The 27,046-nt window shown below is 46.7% G+C and overlaps 2 protein-coding genes across 2 annotated transcripts in view; one reads left to right on the forward strand and one right to left on the reverse strand.

The window, feature by feature from the left end:
- The window catches only part of PTK2B (protein tyrosine kinase 2 beta), a 139,629-nt gene extending 137,915 nt beyond the window's left edge, over window positions 1-1,714 (reverse strand). Inside the window, exon 1 of the mRNA XM_082402767.1 lies at window positions 1,619-1,714. The gene's annotated coding sequence lies outside the window, so the exon portion shown is untranslated. The remainder of the gene's footprint in view (window positions 1-1,618) is intronic.
- A 1,203-nt stretch (window positions 1,715-2,917) lies between these two features.
- On the forward strand, window positions 2,918-27,046 carry TRIM35 (tripartite motif containing 35). Its single transcript, XM_082402809.1, has 6 exons — window positions 2,918-3,357; window positions 15,452-15,547; window positions 17,776-18,006; window positions 19,550-19,572; window positions 20,328-20,446; window positions 21,865-27,046. The coding sequence occupies exons 1-6, from the start codon at window positions 2,923-2,925 to the stop codon at window positions 22,440-22,442; spliced, it is 1,482 nt and encodes a 493-aa protein (XP_082258935.1). The 5' UTR covers window positions 2,918-2,922; the 3' UTR covers window positions 22,443-27,046.

Raw genomic sequence — 27,046 nt, forward strand, 5'->3', positions numbered from 1 at the left:
CACCAAGACTTCTCTTTCCTGGTCTCTGTATCTTAATCACCCTCTTTCCTGAAATTATGTAAAGAATAAAAAAAGTTCAGAGTGTCTGAGCTGGTAAGAATTTGGAGCAATTAGTCCAATCTTTCCTTTTACAGTTGAGAAAAAGGTAGTAAGGAAAGTGAAATATTATGCCGCAGGTCTTGCCCCTGGCTAATGGTGGTGCTTGGAATAGGACCAAGTCCTTCACAGATTTCCAGAAAGACTGGAGGACCTTATTGCTTTAATGTTAACCTTTGTATTCTCCTTAAAGGAAAAAAAAGATCCATTTGTTAATTTCTACTCTTTACCCTTGTTTTGATTTGCGGCCCTACTCAGAGACTTGAGAAAAAAACCAACAACAAAACAAACAAGGGACATCATAAGAACAGAATGAAACACACATACAGCAAAACAGATTCGCAGAGCAACAGGGACACGTAGATAAAACAGTGAAAGAAAGTGAGACTAGAAGAGCTTCCCTGGTGGCGCAGTGGTTGAGAATCTGCCTGCCAATGCAGGGGACACGGGTTCGAGCCCTGATCTGAGAAGATCCCACATGCCGCGGAGCAACTAGGCTCGTGAGCCACAACTACTGAGCCTGCGCATCTGGAGCCTGTGCTCCGCAACAAGAGAGACCGCGATAGTGAAAGGCCCGCACACCGCGATGAAGAGTGGCCCCCGCTCGCCGCAACTAGAGAAAGCCCTTGCACAGAAACGAAGACCCAACACGGCCAAAAATAAAAATAAATAAATAAATTAAATTAAAAAATAAAAAAGAAAGTGAGACTAGAAGAGACAAGATTTTCCAGGGAGGTGCCTGGCATGTAGGGTTATTAGCCCCATCTTGTGGCCTTTTCGGATATTGTCTCGAAGGTTAATTTTTGAACCAGCAAGCCTAACTGGAGACCTACTTGCTGGGTGAGTAGATCTAGCACAATGGGCCTCAAACTTTAGTGTACCTGAGAATCACCTGGAGAGCGTGTGAAAAACGCAGATTCCTGGGCCTTTCCCCCCAAAGAGGCAAGTAGATCAAAGAATCTGGACTCAAGAATCTGTGCTTTTATTTAGAAAGCTCCCCAGGTAACTGCAGGAGGACCACTGATCATGTATAGGAAACACTCCAGAAAGCAATAACACTTAGTGGCATCCATCAGCTTGGCATTGTGGGGAAAGGCCTATTCTGAGCAAAAGTTTGAAAGGAAATTGTCTAGATTTTAGCCTACTTGCAAGCTAACAAGTATCAATGGAAAAAATGCTGCCTGCCATATCAGTAAACAAAGGATGCTGCAGCCATCAAGCCATCACATTAACGCTACCCCGACCTAGCAGTCAACTGCTGCAGCCACTGCCCCCCTGCCCCCAATGATACACCCCGAAGAGACTCAGGATGAGAAAGCACAGGATACTGGCCTCAGATAGCTGAGATGCATATCAAAGAAATGATTTTAGTGAGCCCAGACTCTTGCATCTTCCCATACATAGAAAAGTGCTAAATTCCCTAACTTGAGATATCTGGTTTTCTTTAATTAACAGTAATCTTTTCAAGTTCCGACTACCTGGTCTTTGTTGCAAAAACTATATATCCTGGATCCTTGCCTACCTCTTTGGAGCAAGCAGTCCCTCAGAGCTTAAGTCCTCTGTTTTGTCCGCCAAATAAGACGTAATTCTCAGCTTTTAAGTTGTGCTTTTTTTTTTTTTCTTTCTAGTCAACACAAGTTAGCATGCCACAGTTTCAGGAATGCTGGTAGATGAACTCTTGAGTCAAAGGACAGTTTATTACTAACAGCAATGGCAATAGTCAGATTATAGTCATTTGGGCCAGTTTCCTGAGTCTTAATTCCCAAAAGCCTACATGATGTGGGCCACAGGAGGAAGCTTAGGGAACCCAAATCTTTTATAATGAAGAGTAAGATGGCCAGATCTTTGCCTGGAGGGAGACATTATCTCTGCCTTCCGAGGCTGTTCATCATAGAAACGTCCTTGAAAAGACAGTCCAAAAAAGGCAGTGTCTCTGGGTGGCATACAGAAACACAAGACCTGTGGAGACTTGTCTTCCAACGGAAACCGGAAATGAAAGTGTTCCAGGGGAAAGGAATCCCACATCTGAACGTTGTAAAGTGATCAACGTGACACAGGTTGGAGAGACTCAGGCCTGCTGTACCTGGCAGGAATTTAGCCTGGATTCCAGTTCCCATAGCTAACTTTGCAGACGTCCTTGATCTCTGTTTCACTCACGAGGAAATAGATTTTGGAAAGATGGTGACTTGCCTGCCTATTCAACCACGGGACAAGAATCGGAGCTTCTCAGAGGTCTTCCACTGCCCCCTTCTCTCATTTGTTCCCGCCTTACCCCAGGGGGCAGGCACAAGACTGCCCAAAATAAGTAAGCAACTAATGCGAGCGGGCACAGATCTTTGAAAGGGCACTGCAAACTCTTTTAAGCGGTGAAAAACCTAACGACGCCGTTAAGATCAGACTTCACTTCAGAACCACGAAGTAAGGAGCTCTGGCTTCTCCCACCTCACGGGCCTGAAATTTCCGGGAACCGCTTAAGGAAGGGGCTCCTAGACTTCATTTCCCATTTGAAATCGGAAGTAGGTTGCAGCGACACGGAGGCCCTGGAACACTGCTTGAGAGCTTCTTCCCGGCTAACCTGGCTCGCCTAGGACTGACCGGGACTGCGAAGCATACCGTACCCACCCAGCTCTTCCGGGGTTTCCCGAGCCGACCGGAACTGGGGCGGAGCCTCCCGAGCGCGCCCAGCGCGATTGGTCGGCACCGCAGTCGCTCAGTGCTCCGAGTGGAAGGGGCTGAGCGCCGGCCTCCGCAGGGTCGCGGGAGCCGCGCGGCGGATGGGAGGGGCCGAAGCGAAAGTTGCGGGCGCGGGATCCGGGAACCGGGACAATGGAGCCGGGCCCCGCCTTGTCACCCGGGCCTTCCCGCTCCTTCAAGGAGGAGCTGCTCTGCGCCGTCTGCTACGACCCCTTCCGTGACGCCGTGACTCTGCGCTGCGGCCACAACTTCTGCCGCGGGTGCGTGACCCGCTGCTGGGAGGTGCAGGTGGCACCCACCTGCCCGGTGTGCAAGGACCGCGCGGCCCCCGCCGACCTGCGCACCAACCACACCCTCAATAACCTCGTGGAGAAGCTGCTGCGCGAGGAGGCCGAGGGCGCGCGCTGGACCGGCCACCGCTCTCCGCGCCTCTGCCGCCTGCACCGCGGCCAGTTCAACCTCTTCTGTCTCGACGACAAAGAGCTGCTGTGCTGCTCGTGCCAGGCCGACCCCCGGCACCAGGGGCACCGCGTGCAGCCGGTGAAGGACACTGCCCACGACTTTCGGGTAAGCGCGGCCGCGAGCCGGAGGTGGCCGAGCGCGCACGTGGGCTGGAACGCAGCACCCTGACCCCGCTGCTCCTGCACTCCAGCCTGCCAGAGCTGGCTGTGCCCGGTCCCGCCCCTCTTCCCCCTGCCAGCTTGCTGGTGCCTCCTCGGGACCCCCACTCCCTGCCGCTGGTAGCATACAGAGGCTGCCTTCTTCATCAAGGCCGGCCCAGGGGCCTGAGATGGGAGGAGAGAGAATGTCAACAGGAAGTGTGAGAACTGGGGTTACAGGATGTTCTCAAGACACCTCCCCACCCCGCCCCACCTCTGAAGGGCTGAGGCCGTGCACCCTTTCTACCACAGGTGTGTGGCCCATGCCCCTTTTAGAAGCACAGGTGTGGGTAAGCCCGCAACCCTGGAACTTGGCACACTCAAGGTGGAGGTGCAGGACCCCAAGACCTGGCCAAAGATGTGGAGCCTTTTAGATCTCCCCACATCTCTCCCCTCCTTCCCGGGCTGGAGCCCTGTATTGTGTAGCTGTGGGGAGGCCTCTGGCCCTGGCCCTGGCCAACTGGTCTCTACTGGATCACTCTCTCAGCATGCCCCTAGAGTTCCAGTGGCTATGAATAAGGTAAGGAGCAATTTTAGGGCAAACTAACATGGAGAAGTTTTTGGCAGAGGAAGGAAGAATGATCAGAAAATAAGGATTAGCCATCTCAGGGGTTTTCAGATTTTTTGACCTCAGCTAGCACATGGTAAGACATGTTTTTTCCATTGTGACCCAGACCTGCCACATGCATGTATGGTGTCTCTATCAGCTGAAGCAAAAGTTCTGTGAAAATGTCTATTGTACTCAGGTATTTTCTGTCGTTTTATTTTAAAAACTGCACAGGGTGTAAAACATTAATTTATTTCATCACCTACTAAAATCTACTAATACATAGGTCAGACCCAGAGTTTGGAGAACCCAGCTTTGCTGGTCTGAAGCTGAGTGTATTGAAAAGGAGGCACTATAAGAATGCCTGTGTCCAGACACTGTTTTAGTTTGTTTACTTTAATGCTTTTCTTAAGAAATATCAAAAGTTGACAGTTCCATACACATTTTGACAAAGTTCAAGTGAAGGGGAATGTCATCAATATGCTTGTTTGAACCCTCCACTAGCTCGGCAACGGGATAAGCCTGTAACTGCTGTCACAGTGGTCCACAGCAGTGCTTTTTCTCATTCATTTCCCTTGGTAGAAGTGCCAGGTCCTGATTTGGGACAGCTGAAGTAAGTACTGGGCATTCTGGGGGCTGGGGTTGAGGTAGGGGGCCACCATGGATCAAGTCATGACGAATCACCATGGGACTGCCAGAAGTGTATAGATCAGGAAGATGGGCAGGGGTCAAGGCCAAGAGCACTAAGGCAGAACCCAGGTCTGAGCTAAGCCAGGATTCAAGATCAGTGAGCCAGGGGCTTCCCTGGTGGCGCAGTGGTTGAGAGTCTGCCTGCCAATGCAGGGGACACGGGTTCGAGCCCTGGTCTGGGAAGATCCCACATGCCGCGGAGCAACTAGGCCCGTGAGCCACAACTACTGAGCCTGCGCGTCTGGAGCTTGTGCTCCACAACAAGAGAGGCCACGAGAGTGAGAGGCCCACGCACCGCGATGAAGAGTGGCCCCTGCTCACCGCAACTAGAGAAAGCCCTTGCACGGAAACGAAGACCCAACACAGCCAAAAATAAATAAATTTAAAAAAAAAAAAAAAAGATCAGTGAGCTAGGTGCCCCGAAGTGCATATGGTCTAATGACATCTTTCTGTTTATTCAGCAGATGCCTTGTACTGCTAGGCCCTGGGGATACTGCAGGACACGAGCTAAACAGTAATTCATACCTTCAAGGAGCTTCAAGCAGAGACTGAGGGGTTAGGAAGTGTTAGCCAGGTGAAGGGGGGTCAGGGAGGGTATTTCAGGCAGAGGCAGCAGCATGTGTAAGGGTCCAGAAGCAGTGACTTTCCAGGCACTGAGAGAAGGAGGATGGAGATGCAGAAGGAGCCAGGAGGCCCCAGTCCTGGCCTTTGTCCTGAAGGCTGTAGGGAGCAGTTTTAAACTGGAGGGTTTTAAACAGAGGAATGATGCTGACAGACCAGTGGGCACTCAGGGCGATGTCTGAGGGGGTGGGGAGTCCAGTCCCGAAAGATCTAAGGAGTGTGCTCAGCCTGGTGCTGGGTGGCCTCACTCGTGTGTTACACAGCTGTGCACCAGGACCTATCCTGGGTGCTGAGGCTGCAGAGGTCAGTAAGCCAGAGCCCCTGCCCCACGGAGCTCGCACTGTAGTGTGGGGACGTCAGCCAGCAGATAGACAAGTTGTCGTTCTGGATGGGTGGATAGGTGGTGGTGGTGGGGACAGTGTGGGAAGGCTGGACAGGTGAGAAGGGGCTGATGGGGAGCCCTGAAAGCTCTTCCATAGGGGCTTTGCGGTGAGATGTGTACATTCGAAAGATTACTGTGGCAACCATAGGAAGAACTCCAGCAAAAATCATCATACCAGCCAACACTTTTTGACCACTTAACTAGGTACCATGTGCTCTTAAGTGTTTACTTGTCAACACACTTAATCCTCACAAAAACCCTGTGAGGTTGTGTATTAGTTTCCTCTTGCTGTTGTAATAAATTGCCACAAACTTTGTGGTTTAACACAGCACAGATTTATTAGCTTACAGTTCTGGAGGTCAGAAGTCTCAACATCAAGGGTTGGCTCCATGCCTTTTGGAGGCTAGGAGAGGATTTACTTCATTGCCTTGTCCAGCTTTCGGAGACCCCTTCCTTCATCTCTGAAGTGCATCATTCCAACTTCTGCTTCTGTTGTCCCATTGTCTTCTCTAACCCCCCTGCCACCCAATCGTAAGGAGCCTTGTGATTACAGGGGGCCCCTGGAGACAATCCAGGATAATCTCCCCATCTTAAAATCCATATTTTAATCACATCTACGAAATCCCTTTTGCCATGTAAGGTAACACATTCCCAGGTTCTAGGGATTAGGACATGGACATCTTTGGAGGGGCTGTTATTCAGCTTGCTATAGGTGGGTACTGTTCTCCCCATTTTACAGGCAATGACACTGAGTCTCACAGAGGTTAAGCAACTTGTCCAGAGTTAGAGCAGTTACTGTAGAGTTCACCTGGGGCCTTGCTCTGCTCTTACTCTGGTCATGGACTTTGATAGAAGCTTCTCTGGTCCCAGGGTAAGACCATCCCTGCTGGCCCTCTGTTCCGGAGCCGTGAGGGCAGCTGCCTCTGTGTGTGGGTTCTTAGAGGCTTGTGTGGATGAGGACCATCGTCGGTGGGCCGACAGGTGTGGACTGAGTGCCTGCTCTGTACCAGGCACAGTGTGTGCAGGAAAGGGCAGGGTGGTCCAAGCCCCTGCCTTCTTGGAGTCAGGTGGGCGTGATCGAATACTAATCACGCCAATGGTCAGTCACGGGGAGTGAAAGCGGTACATCTAGGATTAGAACGCAGGTCTCCTGACTCCCAGTCTGACGTTTGGCCCGGCTTGCATCTTCAGAGCAAACCAGCCCTGAACCTCCACCAGGTCCCAGGCCTCAGCACTGCCTTGTCTAGCCCCTTGCTTCTCCATCTCACCGGACTGATATGACGGCCATTCTCTGCCCTCCAGCTTCTTCCTGCCCCAGACCCAGCCTCTTCCACTTCTGGGGTTACCTTCTTAGAATCAGTCTAGCCAAGCCTAATCGAGGTTTATTCCAGGCACCTCTTAAGTCTTCCCCCTTCCAATTCTTTCCCTTTTTCCCAACTGCTCAGCCTCATCCTGGATCTCTCCTTATGGGCCAGGCCTTCCCAGATCCAAGTTGTACTGGAGGATGTTTAATTGCCTCCTGGCAAGGCCTGTGACCAGGGGCAGGATGGGGTCTTACTGAGCACCGCGCATTGAGGCTCCTGAGTTAGGGGGCCTAGCGCTAGTTGCCATGGTAGACACCTGCTTCTTAAGGAGGACTGACCACCAAGGGGAAAGGAAGAATGGGAGCCTGGATTGGAGTTGGAGAAGAAGGGCATCTGAATGAGATCAAGTCCCAGATGCATCTCTGCGGTCCATTTAAGAAACCTGGAAAATAAACCAGGAGGAGAGTTAAGTTACCCGGGACCAAGTGACACTCAATGGTAACGAGCTAACACATGCCTGGTGCACTCTTTTTTTTTTTTTTTTTTAATTTATTTATTTATTTATTTATTTATGGCTGTGCTGGGTCTTCGTTTCTGTGCGAGGGCTTGCTCTAGTTGCGGCAAGCGGGGGCCACTCTTCATCGCGGTGCGCGGGCCTCTCACTATCGCGGCCTCTGTTGTTGCGGAGCACAGGCTCCAGACGCGCAGGCTCAGTAATTGTGGCTCACGGGCCCAGCTGCTCTGTGGCATGTGGGATCTTCCCAGACCAGGGCTCGAACCCGTGTCCCCTGCATTGGCAGGCAGATTCTCAACCACTGCGCCACCAGGGAAGCCCCTGGTGCACTCTTACAAGCACTGAACGTGGATCCTCACAGCCGTCCTCTGAGCTAGGTAGTGTTCTCATCCCTCTTATCCAGATGAGGAAACTGAGGGGCCGAGAAGTTAAGGAACTTGCTCAGTATCACCTGCTACTAAGTGGAGGAGCTGGGATTTGAACCTGGGTGGCCAAGTGCCAGAGCTCTTAGTTGCTATTTCAGTCTGCCTGAAAAACAAATGTTTGAAATACGTAGGAAAAATGACACTACCTGGAGACAGATGCCAGGAAATCCTGGTGATGGGCTAGGTGAGCATGTACAGAGAAAACTGCATTCTTCATTTTTACGGTGGCATTTGAGAGACCATGGGCACTTTCTTGCCTTTATCTTTCAGGGTTGGAGCCTGACTGCCCAAGAAAGAGCTTTTGCCAAAGTTCTCACCAGTGGTCAGTGAAAAGGATAAGGTACAGATCAGGCCTCCGAGCTCTCGATCCAGGAGGCCATGAGGTGTAGTGGAGAGAACGTCAACACCCAGTGTATTTGTCAACTGGGCAAGTGGTTAGTTGAGCATCTAGTTTGTGCTGAGACCTGGAGATGTGCAGTGGTTGAAACGGTCTCTACCTTGTCAGAGCAAGCCTTCATTCCGTCTGCAGTTTATGGAGCACGACTGTGCTCGGTGAGAGGCCCAGGCAGGAGCACCTGCCCCCAGGAAGCCTGCAGCCTTTCCAGGAAAGTGAGGCGGTGATGCTGGGTACGAAGTTCAGTGGCAGAGGTGTCCGCAGAGAGGCAACTAAACTCTACTGGGGAGGCCAAGGCGGCTTTCTGGAGGAAATGAAGAGGGCCTGAGCTTAGTTTTCAAGGCCACTTTGGGATAGTTGGGTGAAGCAGGTAGGAATCAGTCAGAAGCAGCAGTATATGTAGGGCCTCAGAGGACAGAGAACCTGGCTTGTGCTGGACAACCCTGGCTGCACACATAGCTCTAGCACTTTGATAAGTACTTGAAAGGGTGCTGTGACAGGAAATAATATTCTCTTACTGGCACCCTTCCCCTTTTCTATTATATCACATAGCACCTGTGTTAATGGATATTTTGGGTAAAACAATATTGTAAAATCCTTACGGTATTAAATATGCTATTGAAATTTGCTGCTTAAGGTATCAAATTGTAATTTTTAAAAACACTTTGTAGACTATATAATCACATTCTGAATTCTTTAGTGTAAATAAAAACTTCCTATTTTGTGTGCATTTATAATTTAAGTCATGTTGAATGTTATAATTGAAGCCAAAATCAGCGCTCTTGCTGGGCTTGGGCCCTGGGTGATGTTCCAGATGTGTCATGGGCCACTTAGCTCCACCCAGGGCAGTGATGACCCTTATTGGTCCTGACCAGCCTTTGCACCAGAGCCCCCACTAGTCTCTGTCATTTCAGGCACTCCTTGGACTACATGCAGGTCCCTGACTGGTGGGTCCAATTGTGATCCAAGGGTGTTTAGTGTTAAAATCAGAATATCAGAAGCAAACATGAAAAGTGTATTGTTTAGATTCATTTGAAATCGCGCTTTCTACCTGTAGTATTTTGTAGGTTAACCACTAAATGTATATAGGGGAAAAAAGTGGAATAAAAATTCTACAATCTAAAAAAAGACAAGGAAGAGAAGAAAAAGACGTATTGAGCAAGCAGGACAGATAGCACAGAACGGGAAGGTGGACTTAAATGCAATTATATTGGTAATTATGTTAAGTACTCCAGTTAAATGACAAAAGCTGTCTGACTGGATAAGAAAACAAAATCCAATTCTGAGCCACTTAAATTTGATGAAGTCATTAAATGAAAAAATTGCATTTGCTTAAATTCAGTATCCTTTTGTGATTGAAAAAAAATTAGCAAACTAGGAATAGAAGGAACTTCATTAAACTGCTTAAGAATACCAAAAAACTTATAGCAAATATCATATTTAATTGTGAAACACTTACAGTTTTCTTACTGAGAGCAAGAAAAAGGCAGGAATGCCTGTTATGACCAATTTTATTCAAGTTTGTATTGGAGAGCCTAGCAAATAAAGTCAGTCAGGAATAAAGGCATAAGGTTTGGAAAGAGGGAAACAACAATGGCATTATATGCAGATAATATGATTGCATCTGCATAGTTTAGACAGAATGCTGGTTTGCAAAATAAAGATTAAAAGTTGTATTTATATCAGTAGCAAATAGAAAATTTAAAAAACCATTTACAATAGTATTTAAAAAATCAGATATCTGGGAATAAATGTAACGAGAAGTGTGCAGGCAGGGAAAAATAGAAAACTTTGTTGAGGGACATCAAAGAAGGCTAAGTGGGAAGATATACCATATTCATAGATTAGAAGACAGTATTTTAAAGATGTCAGTTATCCTCAAACTGACCTGTAGAGTCAATTCTATCCCAATCAAAATCCCAACATGATTATTTTGTGGAATTTGACAAGCTGATTTTAAAATTTACATGCAAGCTCAAAGGGCCAAGAATTGCCAAAGTATTCTTAGGAAATATTTATTAGATGTCAGTTTATGTTGTAGCTGTAGAAGTAAAGATTGTGATACTGGCACAAGGATAAACAGATGGCCAGGGAAACAGACTGGGGAACCTAGAAACAGATCTGTGTGTGATGTATAACAAAGGTGGCCTTCAGACCAGTAGGGGAGTGGTAGTATTCATTTTAAATTTTAAAAAAAAAATTTCATTGAAATATAGTTGATTTACAATGTTGTATTAGTTTCCAGTTTGTTCTTAAATAATGCTTTTGGAGCAAACAAGCTACTGGGTCACACCATTCACAAAATAAACTTCAGATATCCACATTAGACCCAAATGTGAAAGGAAAGCTATAACTTTAAATAATATAGGAGATTATCTTTATGACCTCAGAGTAGGGAGGTATTTCTTAAAACCAACAAGCACTAATTCCAGAGGAAAACACTGATAACATTGGACCACACTGAAATTAAAAAATATAAGTGATACAATAGAAGATACTCGTTATGCATTTAACCCATAAAAGACATACATTGTGTATTTATAATAAATTCTTACATACCAGTAGGAAAATGGCAGGCAACTCAATAGAAAAAGGGTCAAAGATTTTAATAACAGGTATTTAAAAATAAAGATCCAAATGGTTAATAAACATTTTTCATTAACATTGCTCATGTGGTATAAATTGGTACACCTGCTTTGGAAAAACGTTTGGCATTTATCTACCAAAGTTGAAGATACATGTACCTGTACAGGCCCAGCAGTTCTACCCCCAGGAATATTTTGTAGAAGAACCAGTGTACCTGTGCACTAGGAGACCTATACAAAAATGTTCATCCTATTTGTATTACTCGAAGTTGTAAATGACCCAGCTATCCATTGATAATGGAATGGATACCTGATTGTGGTGTATTCATAAAATAGATTACAATGCAACGATGAACGGGTAAACTTACATACAATTATGTATTTGAATCCTACAAACTTTATGTTACATAGAGGAAGCAAGACACAAAAGAATATATGTAGTTTTATTCCTTTAATATAAAGCTCAAAACCAGGCAAAACTAAAGTGTATTATTTAGGTTAGGGATCATACATAGCAGATATAACTATAAAGAAAAGCAAGGAAGTACCATAGAAATTAGGAGTTTCCTCTGACAGAAAAAAGGGATTAAGATTCAGAAGGGACATGTCCTGGGTGGTGGTTACAGGGGTGTTCAGTTTATAATTATTTAAGAGATGGCACGTTTATGTCTTATGCAAAGAAAATAAATTGGTGACAACAAAGGAGATTGAAAGGTACAAAGTAACTCATTAAATTGGAGGGAAAAGGGAATTAATTCCCTGGCGGTCCAGGGGTTAGGACTCGGCGCTTTCACTGCCGTAGGTCAGGGTTCCATCCCTGGTAGGGGAACTAAGATCCCGCAAGCTGCGCAGCAGGGCCAAAAAAAAAAAAAAAATTGGAGTGAAAAGGAAAGAATTTCCTCTCATTAAGGGAGGAAAGCTCTTGGTAAGTTATAAGAAAAGGTTAAAACTTCTAAAGTTTTCATTTTATAGGCTTTTAAAAATTTGAGGTATAACTTATATACAGTTAGATGCATAGATCTTAAATGTTCAGTTGGATGAGTTCTATTACACACACCCTATACCTGCCACTCCAAACGAAGTAGAGAACATCTCCATCACCCTGGAGGGGTCCCTACTTCTTCCCAGTCAGTCTTCCACCAAGAGGCAACCACTTTCTGATTTATCACCTTGGATTAGTGTTGCCTGATCTTGAACTTCACATTAATGGAATGATACTGTATGTACTCTCCTCCAGAGTAGTATATACATATACTTTTTGATTCACCTGTTATATGTATCAGTAGTTTGCTCCTTTTTTTACTGCTAAGTAGCTTTCCATTGTATGAATATACCATAATTTACTCACCCATCTCTTGCTGATGGACATTTGGGTCATTTCCAGTTTTTGATTTTCCATAAGTTTTTAAGATGCGTTGTTTAATTTGACATTTATGGGAGGAAAATTTCATTCACATGCTAGGTTGTTTAAGGAATTGGGCAAAGTATGGCCAGAACTATAAGCTTTTATTCTCCAGAAGTAAAGAAATTGACATGTTTGATGTCAACAAATTTGGAAATAAGATGACACATTTAGAAACACAAAAGACAACTAGACAACATAGTAGTAGCTTCCTTAATGAAATTGGGTGGGTAGTCTTGTGGTTAAGACTGTGGCCTTTATTCTTGGACAGTTCTGCAGACAGATCATGGTTCTGCTGCTAACTATAATTTTGGCAAGTTACTTAACTCTTCTGGGCCTTCTTTTCTCTTCTATATATTAGCAGTATAGCGCCTACCTTGCAGAAATGTAAGAATTCGATAGAATGATGTTTGTAAAGTACCTAATTTAGTGCCTTGTGCATAGTACATGCTTAATAATAACTGCTTGCTGGTGGTAATATAATCATTGGTGGGTCTCACCAGCTAGCATCTCAGAGAAGGGCACATTTTATTTAGGGTTGGGATTTGCTGAATTAAAGCAGAACTCTCCAAGTGATTGAAAAGTTTGGGAAGGACAAGGGACTGTCACCCCCTTTCCATCTTCATTACCCCGTAAATCCCGGACTGAAGGTTGAAGGGCAGAGGGTTGGGCTGTGTTGTTTGGGGCCAGCATGCCCCTGGGTAATGTGACTTGCTTCACTCCTGTCATTCACACTTATTTGGCAAATCGTGGAATTGTCTTTGGGGACCCTATTACATAACTTTGCAACAAAACATCTCGTCCCACAAAATAACACATTGGGATGATATTTCAGTGGTTTTGTGGGACGCTCATGCTAATGTTATTTTGCTGTTGAGGAGACACACCTTAGAGATGATAATACAGAGAACAGTATTTTTTAAAAATCTGTTAAATATTGTCAGGAAGAACATAAACGTGACTAGAATGAATAGAAAACAAAAGCTGCAGAGAAAGAAATCATTGTTTATTTTCTGTAGAAGAGTGGTTAAAAGAATGGACTGTGGAACAGGACAGATGGACTAGTTATCTAGTGCTGTGTAACAAATTACCCCAATCATAGTGGCTTAAAACAAAAATGTCTATTATGTCATGGTTTCTGTAGGTCAGGAATCTGGCATGACCTGGCTGGGTGTTTCTGCCTCAGGGTCTCATGATGCTGCAGTGTTGGTTGGGGCTACAGTCTCATCTGAAGGCCCAAGTAAGCCAGGATCCCCACTCAGGCTCACTTGTGTGGTTGGTGGCAGGATTTGGGTCCTTGGGGCTGTTGGTTGGATACCCTCAGTTCCTAGCCCCATGGGCTGCTCCAGAGGGTGGATCACTTCCATCCAAGGGAGCAAGCACGGGAGGGCAAGAAAGGGTGTGTGCAGGCTTTTTGTCACCTCAATTCATGTCCCATCACTTTTGCCATATTCTGTTGGTTAGAAGCAAGTCACTAGATCCAGCCCACAGGGAGGGGATTCCACCAGGGCATGAGTACTGGGAGGTGGGATCATTGGGGCCATTTTAGAGGCTGTCTCCTTCAATCTGTGCTCTGGCCCCAATGATGGATGTCCCTCCCACATGCAGAGTATGTTCACCCCCTCCCAAGATTCCCAAGCATCTTGTCCCATTACAGCATCAGCTTGAAGTCCAGAATCTCGCCATCTAAATCAGGCCCAGGTAGGGATGAGGCTTTTGAGGACAAATCTGTATTTATCACTCATAACAAATTACCCCCAAATTTGGCAGCTTAAAACAACAAACTTTCTTATCCCACAGGAGGGAGGGATCACTGGGAACCATCTTAGAGGCTGCCTGCCACCACTGTTTAGGTTCTCATCCTTGCTCTGCCATGAACTAGCTGTGTGCCCTTGGGCTAGTCACTTCCCCCTTCTGTGCTTCAGTTTTTTCATCTGTAAAAGGGGGCTGATAAAATTGCTAATAGGAATAATGTGATGATTAAGTGACGTAATGTGTAAAGTAATTAGCAAAGTCCTTGGCACATAGTAAATGCTCAGTAAATGGTAGTCATTTATAATTAATGTTGTTAGAATTGTTATTTTTCCAAAGAGAAAACTTGCGAGGCTTTTTCAGAATGTAGAGGGAAAAGGATAAAGATGGAGAGAAAATGCTAGGCCTAGGATACAAAAGGTCAGAATCCAACCTAAAACCAGCAGTGGTTCCTCTAGGAGCCCAGGGAGATCAGAGCAGAGGTTAAATTTATAAAACAAAAACTAAGCAAGAAGTATTTGAATCTGCTGATTAAAGTCTTTCACACGATCCAAGCACTATTAGAATATCAGGATAAGGCAGGGATGCGGGGAGACGTGTACAGTAGCCCCTCTGTAGTTACAGGTTCCACATCTGTGGATTCAACCAATGGGAGATCAAAGATACTCGGGGGGGAAAATCCAGAAAGTTCCAAAAAACACAACTTGAATTTGCCACTCTGGCAACTATTTACATAGCATTTACATTGTACTTACAACTACTTACATAGCATTTTATACAAATACAACACCATTTTTATATAGGGACTTGAACATCCTTGGATTTCAGTATCCATGAGGATCCTGGAACCAATCCCCTATGGATACCAAGGGAAGACTGCAGTTTAGATAAGGCCCTGTGGGAAGAACTGGGTAAACGCCACTATCAGGCCTATTCTTTCGTGACTGCAGACCAGTCCAGTTCAGAAAGTCACCAGGGGAGACTGTGAGCACATTGTTTTAACGTCGGGCCCACAGCTCGGGCTCATGGCCCAGCGTGCACCAGCTTTAGGCCAAGCGGGGTGCCTTCTGTGCTGTCCCATGACCAGCGTGGGAGGGAACAGGTCCCTTTACCTCCTCACCCTGTCTCTCCATCTGTATCAGGTATAAACGAAGGGGCCGGGTTAGAGGGTATCTGAGGCCCTTTATGCCGTACCCCATCCAGTTCAAGGTCAGGGCTGTGCTTTTCCAGCTGTGTCCCACAGCACGTGGCCGGACCGGGTTCAATAAATGTGGTTGAGTGGTACCCACGGTGAAGTGCAACTCCCGCCGTGATGTGGCGTGCCGCATCCCTGCCCGACCTCCGCCCTAACCTGCCTCCTTGCCTCCTTCTCGCCCCTCACGGCAGGCCAAGTGCAGGAACATGGAACACGCGCTGCGGGAGAAAGCCAAGGCCTTCTGGGCCATGCGGCGCTCCTACGAGGCCATCGCCAAGCACAATCAGGTGAGTGACGCTGGGGCTGAACGGGGCGATGGGGACACCCGGGGTTGCTGGGGGGAGAGGTGCAGGTGGGCTGGCCCTGGCCATGCTGCTGCCCACAGGGTCGGCCTTCGCCAGCCCTGATGGCCTCGCACAGCCTTGCCCTCGGACGCCGGTTGCGGCTGCGTGGCCTCTTTAAACACCATGCCAGCAGCCACGGAGCAGCTTCAACAGCCCCCTGCGCCACCTGCCCTGTGGTTTCAGGCTGACAGCACGTGCCACGCTGCACCACTTGCCCGGCCGCTGAAGCCAGCGGCACCCTCATTCTCACTCCCCACGTCCGTGGTCTCCAGAATGCATCCCGTCCGTTGACACTCCCGCTCCACTGCCACCATCCTGGTCCAGGTCCCCGCCTCCTACCTGGGCCCTGTACTTCCACTCTTGTCCTGCAGTCCACGCTCCTTGGAGTGGGCTGATCTTTTAGAAAAATAGATGGATTGTGTCACTCCTCTGCTTAAAACTGTCCAGTGGTTTCCATGGCACCCACGGCACAGTCCAGACTCCTCACCATCCAAGGCCCTCAACCAGCCTCCGTGTGCCCCTCAGCTTCATCTCCTCCCGAGCTTGGCCCGTGCCGTCTGCCTGGCTGGCCTGGTGCAGGATGCGGTGGGGGCACCTAGGGAGTGTCCATGTGTCCAAGTGACAGCCGCTGTCTGTCCATCCCAGGCACTGTGGAATTCTCAGGTGGTCAGGTGTGAAGAGTCCAGGATTCCGGCTTCATTAATGCTTTTCCTCTAAAGCCAGTCAATCCAGGTGGATGAAAAGTGAAAGTTTTGTGTTTACCTCTTTATTGAGGGGCTGCCATTGCCAGCATGAGAGTGGCTGGAGCTGAATTTACACTGGCTAGTTTTTCCTGCCTACTCTGTTTTTTATCTTCTGGTGTGATAAGAATCATCCCAGATTTCACTCTCTCCCTCTATACGTTATCAATCTTTTTACCTGATATTTCAACAGTGCCATCTCTCCTCATGTGCATTTCTTTGTTTATTAATAAGTGTGTACATCCTTTCACAAGTACAACAGCCATTTGCATTTCTTCTGTGAAGTTCACATTCTTTTTCTTGGAATGTTTGTCTTTTCTCCTTGCACATTCATAAGAACACTATTATGAAGAATAATAATCTACCATATAGGTTGGAAGTATTTTTCCTAGTTCGTCCTTTTTCAAAAAATCATTTCCCCCCTTTTTTGGTCATTTTCCCTTTTTCAGTGAATCATTTTGTCATCGTATTATCAGAGCCATAAACTTATATTGAATTTTCAGTTCAAAGGTGTGGGTTACTAACCTGCCATTGCTAGAGCACACAATTCGAGTTGTTTTTCCAAAAGTTGTCATGGAATTGTACTTATGTATTTAAACTTATTAGTAGTCTCTTGCCATATAAAACTTCTTATTTTTACATGTATCCAATTATCTCATTCTTTCCTTGAGGCTTCTCAATTTTATATCATGATAAGAAAAGTCTTTCTCATTCCAAGATGAGAAATAGGTCTCTGCTTTTTCTTTGAGTGTATTTATGGTTTTGTTTTAACTGTTATTTTAAATGCTTTTCGTAATTATGATTAGGAGTGTGCATATTACTAATGATTCAGTTTTAAAATAAATACTTCCTACTATTTTTTTGGTAAGCCTCTCTATCAAATTTGAAGTCCTGATATTGGAAGGCAAATAATTTGTTTTAAACGATTAGACATTGGATTTCATTCTATTTATTTACTTATTTTGGCCATGTGGCGCTGCAGGCAGGATCTTAGTTCCGTGACCAGGGATTGAACCCCTGCCCCCTGCAGTGGAAGTGCGGAGTCTTAACCACTGGACATCCAGGGAACTCTCTGGAAGGCAAATAATTTTTTAAAATCTTTGCTGTTTGCCACAGTTCACTTCTGTGATTCAGGGCTTCCCTCACTATTGCACAACCTATACAGGTACAGAGTATTGCTGAGGAATTTATAGGACTACAGTTGTCATCTATAAGCAGTGATTTGATTTGATTTTTCATGTATCAAAACAACCTCATTAGGCTGTTTGACTTATTTTAAACTTATAAATTCGTGCTAAGAAAGCTGCATGTATATTTTGTCTTTCGAGGTTTTGCATGTGATTTCTCCTGAAAAATGGAGTTCCTTTGCTAAACATCTGGGAGCCACCGGGCTCGGTGATGGCTGAGGCCCCCTCCCACCCTCTGCTGCAGGTGGAGGCTGCCTGGCTGGAAGGGCGAATCCGGCAGGAGTTTGACAAGCTTCGAGAGTTCTTGAGAGTGGAGGAGCAGGCCATCCTGGATGCCATGGCCGAGGAGGCCAGGCAGAAGCAGCTTCTGGCCGAGGAGAAGATGAAGCGGCTGGCGGAAGACACGGAGGCCCTGGCCCATGAGATTGAGCGGCTGCAGATGGAGATGAAGGAGGATGACGTCTCCTTTCTCATGGTGAGGAGCTCAATGTCCAGAGTCAGTGACGGGCCAGACGTTCAGGGGCCAGCGGGGAGCCTGAGGCCAGCGGCCGTGGCCGACCCAGCCTTCCCGTAGCTTCCGGACCCCAGGTTGGAGGAGCTTACAGATGCGGTGCTTGGCTTGTGTCAGGAGGCGGAGGAGCTTTTAATCAAGACCTTGAGGGCCTCTCCACTCCTCTCTGCCTCTCTCCTTCCCTCCTCCTCCCTCTCCCTTCCTCTCTTGCACTTATTCTTTCTCTCTCTTTTTTTTGTTTCTTCTCTCTTGACTCCTTCTTGATACAGTGGAGTACTTTTTAAATAATTTTTTACGTGGGGCTTCTTCTAGATTTATGGAAAGTTGCCATTCTGTAGGTTATCTTTTCACTTTCTTCATGACATCCTTTGAAGCACAAAAGTTTTCCATTTTGCTGAAGTCCTATTTATCTGTTTTCTTTTGCTGTTTGTGCTTTTGGTGTCATATCTAAGAAACCATAGCCTGATCCAAGGTCATGAGTTTTATAGTCTTATCTCTACATTTAAGTCTTTGATCCATTTTGAGTTAATTTTTGTATATGGTACAAGGTGGGAATCCAGCCTTTTGCATGTGGATACCCAATTGTCCCAGCACCATTTGTTAAAGACCTTTCTTTTCCCATTGAATGGTCTTGGCACCCTTGTTGATAACCAGTTGACAGTAAATATGAGGGTTTATTTCTAGACTTTCAGTGTCCATTGATCTGTATGTCCTTATGTTAGTACCACACTGTCTTGTTTAGTGTTGCTTTTAATGAGGTTTTTTTTTTTAAATTGAGGTATAGTTGATTTAGAATATTATATTAGTTTCAGGTGTTCAGCATAGTGATTCAAAATTTTTATAGATTTATATTCCATTTAAAGTTATTATAAAATATTGGCTATATTCCCTGTGCTGTAAATATATCCTTGTAGCCTGTTTATTTTGTACATAGTAGTATGTGTCTCTTCATCCCCTCTCCTTATCTTGCCCCTCCCCTCTTCCCCTTCCCTACTGATAACCACTAGCTTGTTCTCTATATCTGTGAGTCTGTTTCTGTTTTATTATATTCATTTGTTTGTTTAATTTATTTTTTTAGATTCCACATATAAGTGGTAACATACAGTATTTGTCTTTCCCTGACTTATTTCACTTAGCATAATATAGTTGTTGCAAATGCCAAAATTTTATTCTTTTTTTATGGCCGAGTAGTAACTTTTAATAAGTTTTGAAACCAGAAAGTGTGAGCCAACAACTTTGTCCTTCTTTTCCAAGATTGTTTTGGCTATTCTGAGTCCCTTGAATTTCATATCAATTTTAGTATCAGCTTATCAGTTTCTGCAAAGAAGCCAGCTGTTATTTTGCTAGGAATTGCATTGAATCTGTAGATCAGTTTGGGGGCGGTATTGCCATCTTAACAATATTAAGTCTTCTGATCCATGAACATGGGATGTATGGCTCCTTCTGAGGTCAGAAACTCATGTTTTCTCTGTGTCTCTGTTTGTGTCTCTGTTTTTTTCTTTTTCAGAAACACAAGAGCCGTAAACGCCGGTAAGTTGCCAAGACTGGTAGAGGGGAGGGGAGGAGTCGGCAGAAATACCAGGGGTGCAAACTCCCATGGCTCCAGGGCCAGGCATGTAATGAAGCTGGCTGGGTGCAATACAGAGGGAACAGGGGGACTGACCAGGTGGAGAGCCCTCTTTCAAGGTACCCACTTCCGATTTGCACTGGTGCAGTGTTGTTTTCCTGAGTATGGAACGTGACCATTCCCTGTGTGGGGAGAGAGTGCCATCGTGCACAGGGCTTGTAGTTCTCTCCCCCTGCCTCTGAGAGCCTCAGGACATGCTGGTTTGTGTTGATGGTTGTAGAGTTCACAGGGATGAATACAGAAGAACTGTGTCCCCGTCAGAGCTGTACAAAGATGGAAGAAAGTGCTTTGGACAGTAGTGAGTTCCCTGTCACTGGAAGTGTTGAAGCAAAGGCCAGTGACATCTTCAGAATGTGGGACTAGGGGACCCTTAAGGTGCCTTCCAACTCATATACCCTGTGAACTGATGTGTACATGTGATTTCTGCCCACATGCATGTCTGAGAACCTCCTATTTATATTTATCCCAGTTGGGGCAGGATGGGCTCAAGTACTGAGTCCTGAAGGGGCGTGAGCTGCCCAGTTGGGTCCTGTTGTCTTGAGTAAGATGGCCAGGGAGTCTAGGCCTGAGGCAAGGGATCCTGTTTCCAGCTGACCCAGTTAGGCCACAGGATGCATGGCCCTGGCCCAGCGCACCAGGCCCAATCCTCCTTTCCCAGCCTCTTCTGCACGATGGAGCCGGAGCCTGTCCAGCCTGGTATGCTCATCGACGTTTGCAAGTACCTGGACTCCCTGCAGTACCGAGTCTGGAGGAAGATGCTCATGTGTGTCGAATCTGGTGAGAGGGGCCCAGGCAGGTGTAAGAGGGGGGAGGTCATGCAAGGCAGAGAGCCAGCTGAACTCACTCCTTCCAGCTTCCCACCCCTCCTCCTCCTCCCCCGACTGGTCCCTTCTCCAGCCTCTTTCATTCAAGCCCCCGTGCCCTGCTCCCCTTCTTGCCCCACTGCTCAGACCCCTCCTGGCCGAACCCTTCCTTTTTGGGTCCTGACTCTTGGCCACCTCTTCAGAAAGAGCAACTGACTTCCCTTTCTATTCTGAAACGTATTGTATATATATAATGAAAGAGTTCCTCAATTCAGGGGCGCCTCTCCAAGGTGATTCCAGCCCACATGAGTCACTATATCATGTGCTGTGGACTGAACGTTTATATGTCCCCCCGCCCTCCAAATTCATATGTTGAAGCCCTAACCTCCATGTGATGGAACTTGGCAAACAGGGCCTTTGGGAGGTGATTAGGGTTAGAAGAGGTCATGAGGATGGGGCCCTATGATGGGATTAGTGCTCTTTTAAGAAGAGACACAAGAGAGCTGGCTTCCTCTCTCTCTCTCCCTCCCCCGTGTGAGGACACAGCAAGAAGGTAGCCATCTGTAAACCAAAGAGGGCCCTCACCAGCAGCTGAGCATGCTGGTACCCCGGTCTCTGAATTCCAGCCTCCAGAACCGTGAGAAATACAGTTCTGTTGTTTAAGCCACCCAGTCTCTTGATACTTCTGGAGTAGCAGTCCGAACATGATTTTACAGGGAGAAATGTCAGTGACCCAGGGGCATGTTACATGCTTTTGTTAGATGTCACAGGCATTGTGTCAGGGTCAGGATCCCTGCCTGCATTGGCTTCCTGTGGCTGTCCGAACAAGGGACAAAGACTGGATGCTTTCAAATGGCAGAAATTTATTCTTCTGGAGGCTAGAAGTCCAAAACCAAGGTGTCAGCAGGGCTGTGCTCCCTCTGAAACCTGTAGGGGAGGATCCTTCTCTGCCTCTTCCTACCTTGTGGTATTTGCTGTCAGACCTTGGCTGGTGGCTGCAGCATTTTGACCTGTGCCTCCAGTATCACAGGGCTTTTCCCCGTTATGTGTCTATGTCTCTTCTCTTTTATAAGGACAACAGTCATATTGGATTAAGGGCCCCCTCTACTCCAGTCTGATCTCATCTTAAATACTTACATCTGCAACAACCCCATTCTCAAATAAGGTCACCTCCTGAGATACTGGGGGTTAAGACTTGAACATAGCTTTTTTTGCAGGGCACATTTCAACCCATAACACCACCCCTCAGCCCAGGGCAGCCCCCTCCATGCACTGGGCCCGGTGGGACACAGTCTGTCAGTTTAGGGGGACTGAGGCATCAGGCTGGCCTGACAGCAGGGCGGGCTCTCAGGTTTGCTGATTTCACCCACGCTCTTCCCACTGCCCACCCAGTGCCTTTCAGCTTTGATCCCAACACTGCGGCTGGCTGGCTCTCCGTGTCAGACGACCTCACCAGTGTCACCAACCACGGCTACCGGGTCCAGGTAGAGAATCCGGAGCGCTTCTCGTCGGCGCCCTGCCTGCTGGGCTCCTGCGTCTTGTCGCAGGGCTCGCATGCCTGGGAGGTGGACCTGGGTGCACTGCCGAGCTGGCGCGTGGGCGTGGTGCGGACGCGTCAGGACGCGGGCGCCGAGGGCCACTCGCACAGCTGCTACCACGACACGCGCTCGGGCTTCTGGTACGTGTGCCGCACGCAGGGCGTGGACGGCGACCACTGCGTGACCTCGGACCCCGCCACATCGCCCCTGGTCCCGGCCATCCCGCGCCGCCTGCGCGTGGAGTTGGAGTGCGAGGAGGGTGAGCTGTCCTTCTACGACGCGGAGCGCCACTGCCACCTGTACACCTTCCACGCCCGCTTCGGGGAGGTGCGGCCCTACTTCTACCTGGGCGGCTCGCGGGGGGACGGGCCCCCCGAGCCGCTGCGCATCTGCCCCCTGCGCATCACCGTCAAGGAGGAGCTGGATGGCTGAAGCCCGCCCTGCCGGATGCCGCCGGGTCTCGCGCCCCGGTCCCGTTTTCTTTCTGTCTCTTCCCAAAGGCACACTCGCCTTGGTACCTCTCTGCCTCCCGCCTTCTTGCCAGGATCTTCCTACGGGCCATCCTTGTCCTTTAATGTGGCTCCAGGCCACGTGCCTCCTCCCTCATTTTTGGTCCCTTCTCTACCCACCTTTGAAAGTCATCCAGGAGACACCTCCCTGATTAGGCTTTTTCCAAAGTTGTGGCATCCTCTGGATGTGAATTTTCTGATTCACATTCTAAGATTGCAGGGGATAATGTTTGCTTCTAGAATGGGTCTGTTTAAAAATGTAAGTTTCATCATTTTCCAAGAGTGGTGAGGCCAGCAGACTGGAAGAGGACTGCTTTTGACAAGAGTTTGTTACTCACTGTCCCCAGGAGGAGGGGCCCTGCCATGGGGGGGTGGGGGGTGGGGTTTGGGCAGCACCAGGGTCTTTAGGAGGCAGGGGGCGTGAGGGGAAAGCGTGGGTGGGAGACTTATTGTACTTTTCAAGGGAAGGAACAGGCCAGGCAGGGTAAGTGGGTTTATGATTGGCAAGTTGGAATGCTTTTGACCGGCTCTAGGGTACAGGGATTGCCCCTAGTTGTCTGATACCTGGCCCTGGGATGATTAGGAGAGGGGGATATTGGCCTGGAGTGGAGGAGCCCTGTGAGAGCCTGATACAGGAGGTGGTTGGGGGGTATAGCTCTGCGTGTAGAAGGTTGGCTGCATTTGAAAGGCGTGCTCATAGGGGAGTTGTTTGCTGTATCCAGGAATTTGCTAGCCAGAGAAGCCCCAGATGCCAAAGTGTCAAGATTACAGAAAAGAAGAAAATATAGTTAATACAGGACCATTGCCATGGCTTTGGGGAGGACCCATGGCCAGGCTTGTCTGTCACTTTATACCAGTACTTAAAACTGCTCCAGGGGCCTCCCTGGGGCCCTTCAGGGTGGGGTTGGGGGCAAGGCTGCCCCTCAGCTCGGCTCTGATGTATTGATTTACACTTCTGGGATGACTTCCTGTGAACAGAGGTTCCAGAGCACTTCAAAACACACAGTTTAAAAACCATGGTTTAGACTTGTCCCCTCTGTGGGCCTCACTTTCCTCATCTGCAAATGAGATTGTAGGCCTGGAAGGCGGTGCCCTTCTGTAATTGTGTGGAGCATCTTCCTCTGATTCTTCTCACAAAGGTACAGAAGGGAGGGAAAGAGGGGCCCTTTCAGTTAGGAAGGAAGGAAGGGGACGCGGTCCAGGGGAAGTACAAGGAGGGAGGGAGCTCCAGGGCTCCTGTCTTTGCTGACCTCAGCTTGCTCGTTCTTGTTCTCCTGGCTTTTGCGTTCTCATCCTGATTGCTTCTCCCTCTGCCATGCCTACAGACTCCTACCTCCACCTTTTCTTCCTCATACCTGCCTGCAGAGAGTTGTTAATTGTCAACTCACCGTGTCCTGGGACAGTACTGTAAAAGGAAATGTTTTCCCACTGGAGCAGTGTTCTAATGGGGGCGCTTTCCTGACCGAGGACTCACAAACTTTCTCCTGCTTGTGTCCCCTGGTTCACAGAAATGGACATTTTAAGCAGAAATGATGATTCAAAACTAAAAATTGGCTATAAATAGGATGTGTACATCATTGGCAGCCATGGGGAGCGACGTGGTAGGATATGCCACTGAGTGAAGGAGAGCAGGCGTGGGCGAGGGGGTGAGGATGTTGGCAAACAGGTGTGAGCTGAGCAGGGCCCCGCTGAAGGTTCTCAGACTCAGCAACGCTCAAGGCACTTTTCAGCCAACACATCTGAGTCCCGTGTGCACTTTCTACCATAAAGTATTTATCTAGCCCATCAAATATAATTTCTACATCATAATCTTGACCTGAAATTATTTTGTTAGTTGTAATAAACTTCTAAAAAATGTTTTTCCTTTCCACCTTAGGTGCTGGAAGAGGTTTTCTTAGAGGATAATTTGCATAGCCTAGGCCCCTTTTTACCAAAATGAAAAATGATATTTGAGCTAAAGCCCACTTCGTCTTTTGACATTTTCCTTTCAGTGTTGTTGTAAACAAAAGTTCATTCACCTTGTAGCATGTATGCCACTTTTTTTGTTTTTATTATTGGGTAATCTATTGTATGGATATTCTACATTTTATTTATTCTTCAGTTGGTGGAAACATTTCGATTGTTTCCACTTTTTGCCGTTAGGAATAATGCTGCTGTAAACACTTGAGTACAAGATTTTGTGTGGACATACGTTTTTCGTTCTCTTGGGTATGTATCTAGGTGTAGACTTGCTGGATCATGTGGTAACTCTGTTTAACCTTCTGAGGGACTGCCAGGGACTTCCAGTGTGGCTGCACCATTTTATAGTCTTACCGGCAGGGTATGGGGGTTCCAGTTGCTCCATATCCTCATCAGCACTTGTTATTGTCTGTATTTTAACTTAGCCATCCTAGTGGGTGTGAAGTGGTATCTCATTGTAGTTTTGACTTGGATTTCCCTGATGCTTAATGGTATCAAGCCTCTTTTCATGTGCTTATTCTCCATTTGTTTATCTTCTTAGGAGAACTGACTTCAGATCCTTTGCCCATTTTTAACTGAGTTTTTTGTCTCTTTACTATTGAGTTGCAAGACTTTTTTATATACATTCTAGATACAAGTCCCTTATCACATACGTGATTTGCAAAAATTTTCTGCCACTCTGTGGGTTGTCTTTTCACTTGCTGGAAGATGTCCTTTGAAACACAAAAGTTTTAATTTTGATGATGTCCAGTTTATTTTTCCTTTCGTTGCTTGTGTATCCTAGATCTCTTACCTTTGACACTGCCCTTAAGCTCAGAGATTCCAAATTCTGGATTTTGGCTCCGGCTTGGGTATTTGTCCTGCTGACAAGGAGCCCTAGTCCAAGAGCCCGTTCCTTCTCCCCTTGAGCCCTCTTACCACCGCCTCCCTCTCTCACTAGCCCCCATTTCACTCACCTGCTCAATGTGACATCCAAGCTGGAGGTTGACTTAATGATTCATGAGCTACCTGAGCCTTTTGAGCCTCTGCTCCCTCATCTAAATGAGGATTAAGATACCTACCTCAGGCTGTTGTGGGGATTTTGGTGTACAAATGCCATGTGGTATATCCTAAACATAGTATAGATGTAATACCTGTTGGCTAATTCTTCAGAAAGTGGGAGGTTTTGAATGTTGACCTTACGAATCATGTTAATGAAAAATCCCAAAGGAACCTGAGAAATGTAAGTTATCCAATATTGGGAGCACTCAGATTTCTTGCGACTTTTAACAAGAATGTATACACAAAACTTATGTTTATGACAAATTTCAGTAACATGGGAAAATGGTTATGTTGTGATGACCGAGAAGACTAGGATTTATATGTATAGACATGCAACACACACAGAAAGACAATATGTCTCTACTTTGTGTGTGTTGTTTGATTAGATCATCCATTTATGTGCCTGTAAATTCCAAAGGTACAAAAGGTTCTAGAACAGTCTCCCACTTCTGCCCAAACACTCAGCTCCCTTCCTTGTGGGCAATCATTACCATTAAAAAATCCAGAGAGATCTTATGTACAGCAATACTCTTGTTTTATGGGTATATTCTGGTTCCCCCAATACACTGTAATTTAAAAGCAGATACTCTAGATCTGTATCTCTAAGCAACCCAACAAGAGGAGAAAACTCAAAATAAAGGATGTTATTCAAATAATTTCCTCCCCTCCAGGGGGAGGTTTGTCATGGATGTTTTCATGCAGTCAGTTCACTGGCGGATTCAGCTTTTCATTGTTTATTTCACCCTGGGGTTTTAAAACAGGGAAAAAACAAAGTGGAATTTAGTTGCTCCTGACATTGGAAGACAAACCTTACACTTGAGACCTCAACATATGTTTTAAAAATCTCAATCCTCACCAAGGTGTCTAGTGACCTACATAGCTAGCGGTTAAGAGGCTGGGATATGGGATGGACAACCTGGATTCAAACTCTGCCTCAGCCACTGTGTCACCTTGGGAGAGTTATTTAACTTCTCAGTGCCTTAGTTTCATCATGTGAAAGAATGGAGATAATATCTTAAGATTAATGGAGATAATAACCTACTTCATAAGGTGGTTATGAGATTAAGTGAGCAAATGTGTAAAGCACTTAGGACAGGGTCTGGCATATACTTTGCCGTTGAGAGTTTACTATTGTTTCCCCTGGCTCTGCTACTCCATAGCTCTGTGACTTCAGATAAAGCCATTCGACTTCTCTTCTGTAAACGGGGAAATGAAGACGCGGGCATGATTTTTTCAAGGTCTTTTCCAGTTCTAATGTCCTGTGATTCATAATTTGTGTCCCTAGCGAAGGCTGGGATCCTGCACGCAGTAGGGGCTGCTGATTTAGGGTGCTGCTGTTGACCAGTATCCAAGACCCTGCATGTGGTACCAGAAGGCTTGCCTCATGTTTGAGTCTGGAGAAAAAGAAAACGAATGAGTCGTAATGTGTGAAGGATAGAAAAGTTATTCCAGAGAGCAGCAGGTCTTGAAACTTTGTTCCTAAGATTAGTAATCAATCACGCACAATAAAATTGTACTGTCATGTTC

Source organism: Balaenoptera borealis (assembly GCF_965194805.1).
Source record: "Balaenoptera borealis genome assembly, chromosome: 8".
NCBI classification, from domain to species: Eukaryota; Metazoa; Chordata; class Mammalia; order Artiodactyla; family Balaenopteridae; genus Balaenoptera; species Balaenoptera borealis.